We start from the raw sequence: 14,564 nt of genomic DNA, 5'->3' as shown, positions 1-14,564 counted from the left end.
TAAAACTGTATTAAAATAAAAAGCTATCAGAACCCATTACTGTCTTAAAAAAAGTCATTATCTTGACTCCATACATAATTTTCCAAGGAACTTTTAGAGGTCAGCAGAAACTGATAGTCGTTCTTTCCAGGTATGCTTAATACATTGCTTGGATTGAAATTCTTTGTTTAGCATTAGTCCTAGAGGTGTAAGTCTGCCTCTTTCCATATAAGAGAGAACTAAATCTGAGTTGTAACTGCAAAATCAATATGTAACTCTTCTGTTGAATGTATTTTAGCTTTTCTTAGAGATATGGTCAACTTAGGCTCCAAATGCCTGCAATTTAAGTGTTAGACCTATATGGAAAATATCCATAACTTATTGGTGTAACTTTTTAAATCTACAAAAAGTGTTCTTAAAAGTGTCTTCTTGCTCAAATAATTTCATGGTGGTGCTGATTTAGTCTTAAACAATCAGCTTTGCTAGTCTATGTGTATATAAATAACTTCCTGTTATCTCAGCTTTGTACCCAAGGAACAGAGTAGCACTGTTACTGATGACTGTGAAATACCAGTTTTGTTTTAATAAATATTTATATTAACTTCTAGCCGTCCATTGTCTGCCAAAAGAAGTCCTACTGGAAGTACTACATCTAGAGGTGAGAAGAGGAGCAGAAAAGTGTACTCAGGTGTTGCTGAGGAAGTGTGGTGAATTAAATGAGAATTTCAGACACTATAATATGCAAAGAAAATTTTGATCACTCTTTACCGCTCCTTAAAATGACAACTTGTTATGTAAAATTTTTAATTACTTTTAGGTTGTACACACATTCTGTGCCTCAACTGCTGATGTAATGATGCTTTTGAAAGTTATTAAATCTTGCTTGCACCTGAAAGGAAGGCTAAAAATCCTTGAAAATTGTAGCAAAAGTATGTTTAGCTGTGCAATAGCTGGAACAAACTACTGCTGATACAAAGATGTACAGCTACATAGTCTAATGGTGCATTCAGCTATACAATTTTCTGTCCTTTATTCTGTGATCTCAGCACTGACTGGAGGCATCATCAGCACACAAGCCCTACAGTGCTCCATCTCATTGCTAATTTGTTTTTACTGTCAGATGGAATATTTAGGTGCAGCTTTACTGTCCTAAATAAATGCATACAATAATCTAAATAATAAATTTTAATACAGAATATAATAGACAAAACTTTGGTAGAAGATAAGCTGCCTTCTGCATCTGACCCAGATGGGATTCTGGCTGGTTTGTGTGTACAGTACACCCTACTGACCTTTGATTCAAGGAGATATTGTTGCGTAACCTACTTGATTGTGCACACAAATGCATGTTTGCTTGCAGCTGAATAGACAAGCTTCATGCTTAAGAGGGTCAGCATCAACAGGTGATGGGAACAGCAGTCCTCATGAGAAGACAAGGTGCTGGGAAGTTAGTAGAACCTGGACTGAAGGACCTGCAGGTCTCTCTTACCAGCAACTCACCAGCTGGTAATGGGTACCATGGTTGAACTTTCCCATCTAGTTTCTGTTAGAAATTCCATTATTACTGGCCTGGCAGCCTTGTTGATTTCAGCATTTAGGATAGTGTCTGATAAAGCTTTTAGAGGTTGCATCAGGTCACCGTTGAAATATCTTTGCAGGCAGCGTGGGGAAGCCCACATTGCCCTGATAATCATTCTTAGTTGAGGTATTTCAGTTCCAGCAGGGAATGTTAAAAATAGTACTTTAAACTGCTTGTCAGGCTCTTTGAAGCACACAGCTCAAAAAATTAATCTTCTTTATTCTGGATCTCCCACTCCCATCTGCAGCATCTACAGTAAGTACAAAATCTGTGTCAACACCAGGATCCCTGCAGCGATCCCGCAGTGACGTCGATGTGAATGCAGCAGCTAGTGCCAAGTCAAAAGTGACGTCTTCTGGAGCACCCGCCCCCTTCAGTTCTGCTGCAGCCTTGCCCCCAGGCTCATACGCATCACTAGGTAAATCTACGTGTTCTTCTACTCTTGCAGTTAGCTTTCCTGACTACCAGAAAGTGCCCTGTACTTTTTATTTGACTATTAAACTCCAACTAGAAGAACTTATCTCTGAGAAAGTTACCAGCTCTCCAGGATCAGCATGTGATCTCTTGCCCTTTGGGGTTAAGGGAAAAATTTGTAACAGAACTGACTTGAAATAACTTCTTAGTTTTCGAATTGTATAATTGTCTGTGTCTACTTCTTCTTTCTGGGGAAAAGCAGATCTTATTCCGATTCTGGGACGTTGTTGAAGAAGATACTTACTGCTTGGTTCCTTTTGACATGTCCCCCTGTCCCTGTTCCTCCTCTTCCTTCCCTCCTTTCCTGAAACTTGTTTTCCCTTAATTGTTTTATGCTTTGAATGGTACATCTTAGTTGAGCTTGATCACTTTCTGTTTTACAAAAGAAGATGATGTAGAAGAAGTTAGCCTTCCTGTTTCACCACACAGGATATAAGTATCTGTTCCTTATGCTGACTCTTTTTGGCTTACAGCCACATGTCACACTATTCTCTCAAAGCATCGTATATTACTTTCAGGTGCCCCAGGATTTCTTACAACAAAGTTTGCATTTGATCTTTCTCTCCTGGAGATGCCATTGAAGGAGGCATGGCAGAGGAAACGCAAGGTGGTGATTGACACCATATTTACCGAGCTTCAACTTGGTTTTGAGGCGAGCTGATCATCTGAGCTAGTTTCTCATTCTGCTGTCTTTATGCTAATCTCATTCCAGACTTTTCATCTATTTACCTTTACAAGAGGGAGAAAAATCAGAAATCAGTGATCTTGATTGAAACTGTGTAGATTGTCTTCAGTGATCTTGATTTAAGCTGTGTAGGTTGTCTTCACTGAGTCAGTTGAAAAGTTGCTTCTCCTTAGTGTAGGGCATTTGGTCTTCAGTCTGATTAAAATACTCTTGGTGAATTATATAGGGATGGTTTCTATAGATTCCTTTTGTAGACACATTTCTTTCATGTCTGAAATATCTTATCTTGGCTTAAATGTGTTGGTTGTATTTGGTTCAGAAGTTGAGTTCTTATTCTGATCTAAATGGTTCATACTTGGTTCAAGATTTAGATACATTGCAGTGAAAACATAATACAGAATATGAAGTTGATCATGTAATAGCATGCTCTTGAGCTTACAGATGCAGCCATTTTTCAGTCGCTCTGTGCACTGGCTTCAGTGGCAAAACTGCTTTCAAACCTATGTCGTGAAGAACGGAAGAGGGCGGGAAGTGTCTTCTCAAGTTGGCTTTGTCCTTGAAGCTGGGAGTCTGAACACGGTGTTAGTCTTGTCCTAAAAGACACTAGAAGAAAAGCAACAAATGCACTAAGTGATGTGAACGTGGCTGCTCCTGAAGGAGCCTGTTTCCTTTGGAGCTAGTAGGGACATTTGTCACCTGCATGTTCTATGAGAGAAATGGTGAGGCAAACAAAGAAATGGAGCTTGACAAAGGTTGGTTATTGCAGGAGAGAAAACCTGCATATTCTTCAGATACATCAAGCTTTGATTTGCTGCTCGGTCAATTTTTTTCATTTCTTTAATTGTGTAATTCTTTTTGCATATTTCTGTAGCTAATATATAGTGCCCACTTCTGTTGATGTTACTGATTTTCCCTATTAACACTTTCCTTATTTTTTTCTAATTTGCCTAAAGATGGTACTACCAGTAAAACTGAGGGTAAGCAGTCTTTGTGTAACTGAGGTGTGTCTACAGTTGTACCACCCTACCTGGTCTCTGTTCTCAAAGTGTTATCTGGTTCTCATCCATGTTCACTGGTGACCTGCATGAAGTGTTGCATGGTTGTCCTGCTCATTTTGATGCCATGGGGTATTCTTCACTTTCTCTTCAAGCTCTTCCCCACTAATGGGCACTACTTTTTTTTATGACTTCTGATCACAAAGCTGTGTGTGGGCCTCCCTGTTAAAAGCACTGCTTTTGGTTGAAGGTGACCTGCACACAGATAAAAAAAATTTAAAACCAACCCAAAACAACAACAAAAACCTGAAAAACAAACCCAAGAAAACCAACACAGGGCTTGTGTTTTCTTGCCCTATGATGTGTAAAGGTTTGCTGTGTTTTTCCATCCAAAGCTCAGGTCGCAGCTGCCAAATGCTTTTGGGAAGAGACTGGGCAGTGAGAGAATTGAATGAGATGATCACATGGCAGAAAAATGAGGACAGTAAACAATGATCTCTAGGGAAGGAATATTTAGTCAACCTTTTTAAACCTGAGCGCTCTCTTTTTGTTGTTGACTGTCTGAGTGAGATGGCTACATCTAAGACAGCTGGAGGAAAGGCTTCTTTTCAGAAACACTGAGCCTCCTAGTTTGGGAAGGCTCCAGTCTGGTTTCCCGGCTTGCTGCCAGAGCTTGTTCTTTATTTCTCTCAAGCAAAAAAACATCACTGGGAAATCACTTTTTCTGAGGTAGACAGGAGTGGAAAACAAGAATGCTTTCTACACATAAAGACGACACCACATCCCCCAACAAACCCATTTTTTTTCCTGATGCAAGTCTCTTTTCAAGGGATCTATTACTGTCTTGTGGGACTGTGCTTGTATTCTTGATGGCTGCCTGTATTTGGATGTGGTGTTCTCAGAAGTGCCACTGTGCCGTTGTGACGTGTGTGTTTTTTCCTTGCTATTATTGATGCATTGATTCATTATTTTGAGGGAAGGGTCTCTACCATTTTTGGAACTGGCACTTAATCTTAGTGTTGAGAGCTTAACTGGCTCTGCATCATGGGCAAGTGTTTGTGCTTTGTGATCTGTCAGTGATAAGGAATATGAAGTTGGCCTAAACACCTGTATTTCTAAATCAGATGAATTAGATGAAAGCTCCAGATTGTTGTAATCCTGAGCTTTTTTTGTTCATTGCCGACCCTCCTTTTTCTCTTCTTCCTTTCCCCCCAGTTATCAAATGTATCTATTTTTGGCCTTGACATTAAAAGTTGAATGTTAACTTATGAAATACCCTATGCAGGTCTCAGTCCTCTCCCAGGCTGTAATAGTATTTGTGAAGGCCTGTTCCAACATCTGTCCTCTGGAATACCTTTATTTTTACTTTATTAAATGGTTTATTGTCTTCATGCATGAGAGTGGGGTTTATTTGATTAGTGGTGTGGCTTTTTTTTTTAATACAGCTACATTGGAAACAGATCTGATTTGGTAAAGATCTGCAGTAGAAACCAGCAAGTTGCCTGGGGGAGAGATTGTGAGATGAACTTTCAGAAATGGAGTTTGTCACCAACCTCATGTTAATACCAAATCTCCTTTCTTCATTTTACTGTAGGATTCTCTTTCTTTAGGGAAGTGATGATCAGAGAGGACTATAACAACATGACACACTTGAAGGATCAGGTTAATCACTGTTTGAAACTCTTCATCTTTATTTTCCTTCGTTGAGAGAGTTAAAGGAAAACCAGTCTTTGTTCAGGGTTTGGTGTGTCCTGGAGATAAAAGCTGAGAAAGGTCTTTTGCCAACTCTCTGATCTTGCAGAGTTTGCCAGGAACTACAGGGAAGGCAAAAGTTTGTATTTTTCACATAAATATAAAAACTAGGAGGTGGGGGCAGGGCAAGAGAAAAATATCCCCTTGCTCTGGACACACTTTGAACATAAGAAATTCCATCCACACCCATGACCCTGTTGTTGGGATTTGGTGGGGTTTTGTTTGTTGTTTTTGTTTTTTGTTGGTGTTTGGGTTTTTTGGTTTGTTTTTTTTTCTCCGTGTCACCAGTAAGTAATTTAAGAACAAATCCCTGTGGTTTTTTTCTGTGGTTCAGCTTGACACTAAATCTGCAGTCTGCTTCCCATCATGGCTTTCTGTAGCTACAGGGCAACAGTTCTGCACCTTCTCCTCAGCCAGGAGCCAGCGTTGTGTGAACTTGGCAGTTCCTGTCTGCTTTGCCCTCAGTTCTCCTCAGTGTTTTGTTTTTGAGCCAGACATCTCAAAACAGGAGCAAGATGGAGTAGATTGTCAGTGGCAAGAATACAAGTCAAGAGCTGAGTATCAGTCCTTTGGTTTTTAGTAGTGGCATCCCAATTGACAAATGCTGATAAAATGTTCTTCCTTATGGAAAGGTAGCGTGAGTCTGTTTACCACGGAAATCTGTGCAGGTCTTCTCCTGTCTCTGTGCTGCGAGGCTGTGTCTTCATGCAGTGCACCATCATGTCTTGATTGCCCAGACCCTTTGTGTGTGGGTATCTCTTGAACTGCCCTAAGAGTTTTGCAGGCAGAAAGCCTGTAAGATCTAAACCTTTACAGTCTTGATCAGGACTTAACACCTGGTGCTACATAAATAGCAGTTGTGTCCTAAATCCATGTTTGTTATACCTGATTAAAAGAAAAACCTCAGAAAAGTTTGTCTGTTTTACCATGAGATGGCTTTTCAAGGAATATTTTTAAAAAGGTGCATAATGCTGATTATCAGTACAGATTAATGGTTCAGAGAACTTTTGTTATCTCTTTTCCAAAGGTGTAGCCTAAAGACAAGCCCTTCAGACAAACCTTTCCCAAAAGGGGGAAGCTGGTCTGTCCTGAAACTGGCAAGTTTAAAACAAAATCAGCAGTTTCCAGAGTCAGCAGCACAATTTTTAATCGTTTTTAGTATTCACCAGAAAGGAAATAAAATCTGGTTTGTAGTTTTCAGGGAACTTGGGCTCAGGAAGAGCGGTCGGCTCAGGTGAACATCTTGAGCCGTAACCGAAGGCTTTGGGAGTAACACAAGGTTTATGAAATCACCATTCCTGTTTTCTTCTCTGCCTTAAAGCTCTTGCTTGTCCTCAAGGGAAAGGCTTGATTCAAAGGTACGACTGTACGTGGTGTCTGAAATGGAAATGCTCAGGGAGTAGGTTCCTTTGTTCTCTTGGTCCATCCTTTTGCAAGTGCTGACTTGACTTGCCTGTGCTTGTTGGTATAGGGCAAAGTGGTGCCACTGCTGGTCCCTCAACCCTCTGCTTTGGAGGGAGTTCTTATGCAGAGAGCAGAGGCAGCATATGCTGATGGTTTCCAGGAAGGGTCAAGTGATTCTCGGGGGAAATTATGGTGCAATCATGTCTTATACTAGTATAACATTGGACATGTGCTAGATATGCGTGGAAACCATTCCAATGGTGGTTCTAAAAAGTCATTTACAGATTTATATTTAAAACACGTTTTTAGCTGATGTGTGCATGTCTCACAGATGTCCACGTGTCATTTAACAGTGACACAGCTTGGGATGGGGTCCTAGAGGCTCTTTTGGGAATGCTTTTCTCCAAGCAGGGGAAAAACCCTGTGCTGAGTAACCTAAATGCATTAACCTGGTCTGTGGAGAGACTGTTACCATCCCAGTGCTTCCTTATATAACTTGTGTGGTTGTAGATATAATTATTCAGAGCATGGAACTGATTAAACTCTGTTGTGGAGCTGTTATATACCATTTCTAGACTCTTTGAAAGCCACTTTTTTTCAGTGTAATAGACAGACTGAGTCTCACAAAGCCAATGTCTGTTCTGAGCACTGGGGATGGTGATGCTGCAGTATCTTCCCAGAGGAGCTCAGGGTAATGCTGCTGGATGAAGCCTCTTGTCATGCAAAAACATTATTGTAGAATCTTCCTTTGCTGTTCCTCTTTAAAAAACAAAATAAACCAAAACAACCTTCCTAGGTTTAGACACATGTTAAGATATTTTAAGGTTGATTCTAATCCATTGATTGTTGTAAAAACTGACAATAACTTAAAAATAAAACCAAAACATCCTAAAATAAAACCCCAAGCAACAACCACAAATCATTTCTTAACACAAAGCATTTGTATGGAGTCTTTCAAAATACTTCCTCTACCAACAGCGATGTGTCACATGTCAAATCTAGATCAAGGGCTTTTTTTACGGAAATACTTTCATGGCTTTTGGAAGCTAGTTGGGACAGTCCTTATCTGTTCCTTTGTGCTGCTGTTGTCAGGATGCAGTAATTATTTTAAGAGGAGCAGAAAGATAATGGTTATGAAATATGAATTGCTACATCTGCAGTTTGAGCTAGATATGGAAACAATCGCACTTAAAAGCAAAAGTTTTGGGAGGGGAGGTGTTTGCTTGAGTTTAACAACAAAAAGTAGTTTGGATAACTTATTTGATATGTTATTTACAGTCTTGCTTGAAATTAGTTTTTCTGTCTGTGGTGAAATGGTAGAGATAAAGCCACATATAGCCCCACGTGCAAATAACTTGAGAGACACCTGTGCATAAGAGGAGGAGACATCAGTCCCTTCTCACCCATTCTTGGCCCATACACATCACTAAACATATTTTGCAATACTGTCTGTTACAGTGTGAAATGTTGAATTTCAGCTTGAGTTACCCCCCAGGACTTTGTGCAATGCCAAAGCTTTCTCTTGGCCTTCTGGAAGGATGTGATTTAATTCCATTACTGGTTCCTAAGACTGGTCACAGGTTTAACTTCTTGCCTCACTGTTTCGTACCCCTGCTGCCACAGTGATGCCCTCCTGATGTGAGAAGTGCAAGGAAGCCTTGAGGCTTCTGACAAGCGTGAGGTCCGTGTGCCTCCTTCCTTGAAGCCCATGATGGGGTTGGGGGTATAGACCTTGTGGCAGGTCACACAGTGACTCTGCTCCTCTGCATCTAGCTGTGCCTGTGCCAAACCCATGAGGGAAGGGCATGGGCCAGCAGAGAGCTGGAGAGCTGGCCCTGGCGGTGCATCAGGCTGGCGGTTTGTAAGGGGCAGGTCACGTCCTAGGATAGAAGAGATCTGAAGCCTTGCTGGTGGTAAGAAGAGCTTGGTGGCTGGTTTCATGGCTGGACCCATGCGAACGTGCTCAGAGCTCGTTTAGTTGAGTCAGTGGTTAAACTGATTTATTTGTTTTCCCATTTTTTTTCTCAATGATTTCTTCTATGTCACTTCTACAAATAAATGTTTGAATGTAGATACCTGTGTCTTACCTACTGAGCTATTTTAAAATTAGATGTTGGTGGAGAGGTCTGAAGTACAGCTGTCTTCTAGGCTTTTACCCTACAAACAAGTCCAGGCTTTCTTCTCAAAGTTAAGCATCTCCTTGTCGCTTTGTGTCTGTGAGAAACTTGCAGACCATGTTATGAATATTTTGAGAGCTCAGAGAAGAACAGAGCTCTCAATCTGTTCAGCCTGGGCTGCTTGCCATTGTCTTGCCCTGCATGTGTACCTTATGTGATTTTTTTTTTTTTTTTTCTCTCTCTTTCTTTGGGACGGGGAAGTGTATATCTCCCTTTACATATTTCTCTGTATGCTTATGGTAGAGACAAATGGCAGGAGATAAATATCTATAACCGGTGGGTGCAGTTGTCTAAACTCTTCTCTTACCTGTTGTTTTTTTTTTTTTCTCTTATTATTGTGCCTGAAACTTGAAGTCATCCCCTGAATGCAGGATAGCACTGGCATTAGTCCTGAGAAACAGCTGAGAACAGAGTTGTTGAAAAGTACTGATGGAGGCTTTCTTTGTGTTGCTCTTAATTATCATTTCTTTCCCATTAACTAGAGACAGATAATTGAAGCTTAGCACTGGAAGGAACATTCTGTAGGAAACAGCTCTGCCCCAGGAAGGGGATGAACCGATGACCCTGTAAGCTTTTCTAGATCAAATTTCTGTGGCTTTTTCATGAGGAAAGGACAGAAAAAAGGACCAATAACACTTTGAGACTTTATATCCATTCTCTGCTTAAATAAAGAGCAGACCCAAGGAATCATTTTTCCACAACATTGATTGTATTACAAGTAAAGTTACACTGATCTTGGGATAAATATGAGAGATCTGTAAACAGCAGGGAAAATTCAATGAGCCTGAAATAAAAGCGCAGTCAGGCTGTGTTGACAGGCTCTTGCAGGAGTGCCTGCCAGCCTGCGCGTGTAGAGCGGGGTATAAAGCACCGAACTGCTAATTGGAAATCCCAGTGATGGAATTTGTGGGGGGATCTGTCACGCATGTCTCCGGAAGGGTGATCGCCTAGTCAGAAAGTAATAATTTGACATTGGAAGCAGTATTTAGGAGACTGAAGTTTTTGTTGTTGATCCTTTGTGAAGAAACTACTATAGAACAGAAGCAAAGGCTACAGAGCAGTAATATTTTTGAAGTAAGCCAGCTGATAGGGTTACAGAAAGCAAAGAAATTTTCAGGTTCGTGGACCGTGACTGTGTTTCCACTCCTCGCCTGCGTCTCAGCCAGTCTAATGAAAGATGTTGCCTCTCCCTGTACCCTGGTTAATTGTGTGTATAGCAACCCTACAAGCATAGAAAAGCATGTTAGACACTGCTGCTGCCTTTGGAAGAAACCTATTAACAGTCTGATTGTCTTTGCATTCCTCCAGGTCGGATCCGTACAAGGAGACAGAGCTCTGGCAGTGCCACAAGTGTCACCTCGATGCCTGCTGATACCCGCGGCCGCAGCCGGGCTAAAGTAGTTTCCCAGTCCCAGCGTAAGAAATGTTTTATTTCTGGGGGAGGAGAACAAATAGCTATTAATACATTTTTCTTAATTTGTCGTAGCATCAGCTGAGGATTGGGCTCACTTCCACCAAACAATGTTTGGACATGTAATAAAACAAATCCCCACTCAGCCAGTGTGTGCTTTTGCTGACAAATAGGTCCCCAAATCTGAGAGCTTCCTTGCTGCTTTCTTAACCATCATGCAGCAGAATTTCACATTGTTGTGATGTGTAGGACTAAACTTGCACTGGGTCCCACTGAGACACCCTCTGTGTCTGTAGCTGACTGCTGTCCTGGGTTCTTGCCCTGCCAAGCTTCTCCTGCTTATGTGATCGTATTTCTGTATGTGTAACACGTGAGCTGTCTGAAGTTAATGTAATTTGACATAAATTTAAAATAGGACGTAATCTATTTTGTGTAGGTACAGAGAGGAGAGTTCTGCTCTTTGATTCACATGACACATCTGCAGTCTCTGGCTTCCTGGCAAACCCTGATTTTCCCCTAGGAGCCACATGTATGGTGCTGCTGTGTATTTGTCATGTGTATCTAAGGAGAATTTTGTCACTTGGGCATTAAAGGGTTTAGGGGAGGGAGAAAACCACTTGTGTTTTGAGGACCTTCAAGCTTGTGGGTAAGAGGAGATGGGGTTTGTGGAAAGACATGTTTGTTCTGAAGACTTGTCTTGCTTTGCACCCTTATTTCAAAGCCCCTTTCTGTTCATGCTCTCATTGCTTTGCTCTGTCATGCTGGAGGAATGGGGAAGCAGTTTATAGCATTGTGGGAGAGATGGAGAGAAGTATTATACTCAGGATGAGGCTAAATGGAAATCTTTAGATTGAGGTCATGAAGGAATTTGGGCTTTGCTATGCTGATTTAAATTGATTTATTCAATTTTGAACCTAAAACTGACCCAAAGGTAGAAGTGACTTTTTCCTAAATTTAGTTTAGTGAAAAAGTGATCACACCAGATGAGACAAGTCTTAGATGCATTTAAAGAATAGTTGAGTATCCAAAGGTTTCAAAGATTATGGGCTTAATTTTCTATAGAATGTCTTATGAAGCGTTAGGATGGTCACATCTGAACCTGCTCCCTTGGTCTAGTTTGCTGATTCCCGATTCCAGCCTAGCCCAACTAGATGTGATCTTTATCCTGAACTGAACATTGCATGAAATAAGTTATGAATTCAAATATAATACAGCCCCAGCACCAAATTCTCCATGCCCATGCAGTGATAACCCTGTTGCAATTTTGCAGACTGGGCTGGGGTGTAATTTAGAGCAGAACTTGGGTCTCAGTGTGTTGTTTGATATTTAGCTAAGAAGCTGATCAACCTTGGGAAATCGTTAGTCGCATCTGCACATTAACTCACTGTGTTATGCAGAGGCTTTAGGAGTGACATATTTGTGAATAAATCTGTCTGCATTGTGTATAGCATAAACCGCATGCTGAACACTGTATTGTCTTGCTGTCTTTTAATCCACTTTTTGCCTGTCCTTTGGTCTGCCCTCATAATCAAGGATCCAGATCAGCTAATCCTGCTGGTGGTAAGAAACGTTTTCCCTTTCTTGCTTTCTCACGTTATTTTCTTCACATTTTTAACTGCTTAGCTTCCCTCCCTCTCTGCTAACTATGAGATCTAAGAAGCATTTTCCTAAAGTCATAAATCCAAATGTGCCTGGCAAGTGATTTTGCTTTCTCATAGTAATCCAACATGGTGAGCATGCATTCTGCTTATTGCAGCTGGCTTAATGCTGCAAATGAAACCCCAGGTGCTAAATTCTTCTTTCAGTTACTTCATTGCAACCCTGCTGACATCAGTGAGATTGCAGCAGTGTAACTGAGAGGAGTGTTGACTTTCAGGGTGTGAAACCTATTTTGGGGGAGCCAGCACCACATACAGTATTGGTGTATTTGGTTCCTTTGGCCAAGAAATTGTAGTGAGCAAGTAAATTAAATAATACATGTTATCATATTGTCCATTGGATTAATAGAATTGCGTATCTTCAGAAGAGCAGTGCTTAACTCTTGCTAGTCGTAATAGTCTCTGGAACTGATTTTTTTCTGAAATGTGTGGATACTTTTCAGAAGGAAATGAACATGACTGTTGGTTCAGAATGTGAGCTTGTCCAAGTGTGTTCTTACAACTTTTTCAAAGATACATTTCCTGGCTGTTTTAGCAAACAAATTGAATGTCAGGAATGATAAGATCAGCAGCAGACTTTCAGTGACTGTTTTATACCTGAAAAAGCAAGAGAAAGTCCTTAATCTATTACAGTTCTTTGTGAGTACCTTTAAGCTTGCATGTTAATTTTCAAACTACTTACCAAATGAAGAACCACAGAAAAAAAAAAAGATATTCTTTAGCTCATTGAGTTAGACAGTCAGAGTATTTCAGATAAAAAATATCTGCTGCAGCTGGAATGTAAATATGTAAACAAACATTGGTTAGTAGACTGTGTTGCAGACAGCATTGCTTGGAAGACATGTAAACTTGCCATGGACTATTCAAGCAAACAAGGAAAAATAAAATGGGCCAACTACTCAACTTGCTGAAAATTTTCTCCGCTGAAAACTAAATAGCTTAGGTTAAACTAGTCAGGCCTAAGTAAGCCAGCACCTCGAAAAATGTGACACTCAGTTTACCCTTTATTGTGCTGAACTGCTGCTGTTGACATGGTATTTTAAAAAATTTTCCTGAATTATTGCAGGAAGGCAATGCCACTGCTGCAGTGTAGCATGAAGATGCCTGGGCCACCTTGCAGCAGGTGACCTGTGCCAGAAGCCGGCTCGCTGCAGCACAGAGCTCCACGCAGGCACATGTTGCTTCGCGAGGAGGCGACGCAGCCTGCAACTTCCCTGCTGCTGCAGCGAGGCTGCTCCTGGCACCTCCGCGGGCTCGGCCACGGCCAGCTGGGATATTCGTACCCTGCAGTGTCTGCTTTGGTCTTGCTCTCAGCTGGGCGGTATGGTTCATACAGGCAGGGTTGCTGATGTGAGTGTTTATTGTCCTTGGACTTCCCTCAGTCATCTTTGACAGCCCATGGGGAACAGTCCTGTTAGTTTTCTGAGTGATTTGGGTCAAATTCTTAGATAGGGCTGATTGTGTTCCAGTTTTGCTGTCAGCGTATTTTAAATTTTGGATGGTTTTAATTTTTTTTCTCTCCTTCTCTCTCTCTCTCTCTCCCTCCGTATTTCTGGTTCTCTTCTAGCTGGTAGCCGGTCTAGTTCTCCGGGTAAGCTGTTAGGAAGTGCCTATGGTGGCCTGAGCGGTGGAGCGTCCAGAGTCCAGCCGGTGCCGTCATCTGCGGAGAAGCGCAGCAAGATCCCTCGGAGCCAGGGATGCAGTCGAGAGACAAGTCCCAACAGAATAGGACTAGGTAAGAACAGTCACTGCAGTGACATGCTGACCGGTGTGCTCAAAAGAGAGGCTTTCCTCTTGACTAGGAGACTGTTTACGTCTTACTGTTATTCTTCTGAGTGTTTCAGCTGGCAAGTTAATGTGATTGTGTTTTATGGGAGAAAAACTTTAATTTTCCAGGTTGAGCTATAGTTTCAAAGTAGGCCTAAAGATGTCATGAGATGTTTTCTGTTTGAAATTCAACGTGAGCGATATTATTAGATCAGGCAGCAAACACATTTGTTGTGGATAACCACCACAGCAGAAACACCTCGTTTGGCATCAACAGCTTAGTCCTAAAATGAGCTGAGCAATTTTTACAGTCAGGTGGAATCAAGGGCAAAGAGTACGTTTTAGAAATTTTGCAGCTTAATTGATTTGCTTCTCTCATCCTTAATGTCTTGGATCCACTTTCTTAGAAAGTGTTTTAGACTTATGATTTAATTGTTCTGTTTCCAATATTCTTGTCTCAGTGACTTATGTAAATATTCTGTAATAGTTTTTATTTTCACATTTATCAGCAGACTCATTTTTTTAAGTCAGTTGAGTGAGCATCATTATATATAAACTTCTGTGTATCTGGATTGGGTTGAAAAGGTATTCAGCGTGCTGTCTGAACAAGTAAATATTGCTTTCATTTTTTTAAATTGAAATGTTTTCATAAGTTTGAAGCTTATGTAGAGGAAGAACACTTT

The 14,564-nt window shown here is 41.0% G+C and overlaps 1 protein-coding gene across 8 annotated transcripts in view; it reads left to right on the top strand.

Annotated features, from left to right (window-relative positions):
• CLASP1 (cytoplasmic linker associated protein 1) overlaps positions 1–14,564 on the top strand; it is a 173,666-nt gene that overhangs the window by 91,291 nt on the left and 67,811 nt on the right. For 7 of the 8 annotated variants that reach the window (XM_065637800.1, XM_065637799.1, XM_065637796.1 and 4 more), the window contains exons 18-21: positions 588–637; positions 1,806–1,976; positions 10,354–10,461; positions 13,682–13,849. In XM_065637800.1, the coding sequence (XP_065493872.1) occupies positions 588–637; positions 1,806–1,976; positions 10,354–10,461; positions 13,682–13,849 (497 nt within the window). The remainder of the gene's footprint in view (positions 1–587; positions 638–1,805; positions 1,977–10,353; positions 10,462–13,681; positions 13,850–14,564) is intronic. The other variant, XM_065637801.1, reaches the window with a different exon arrangement.

Source organism: Caloenas nicobarica, chromosome 6 (assembly GCF_036013445.1).
Source record: "Caloenas nicobarica isolate bCalNic1 chromosome 6, bCalNic1.hap1, whole genome shotgun sequence".
NCBI classification, from domain to species: Eukaryota; Metazoa; Chordata; class Aves; order Columbiformes; family Columbidae; genus Caloenas; species Caloenas nicobarica.
The sequence above is the reverse complement of the archived record's forward strand: the minus strand, read 5'-3'. Positions and strand labels throughout refer to the sequence as shown.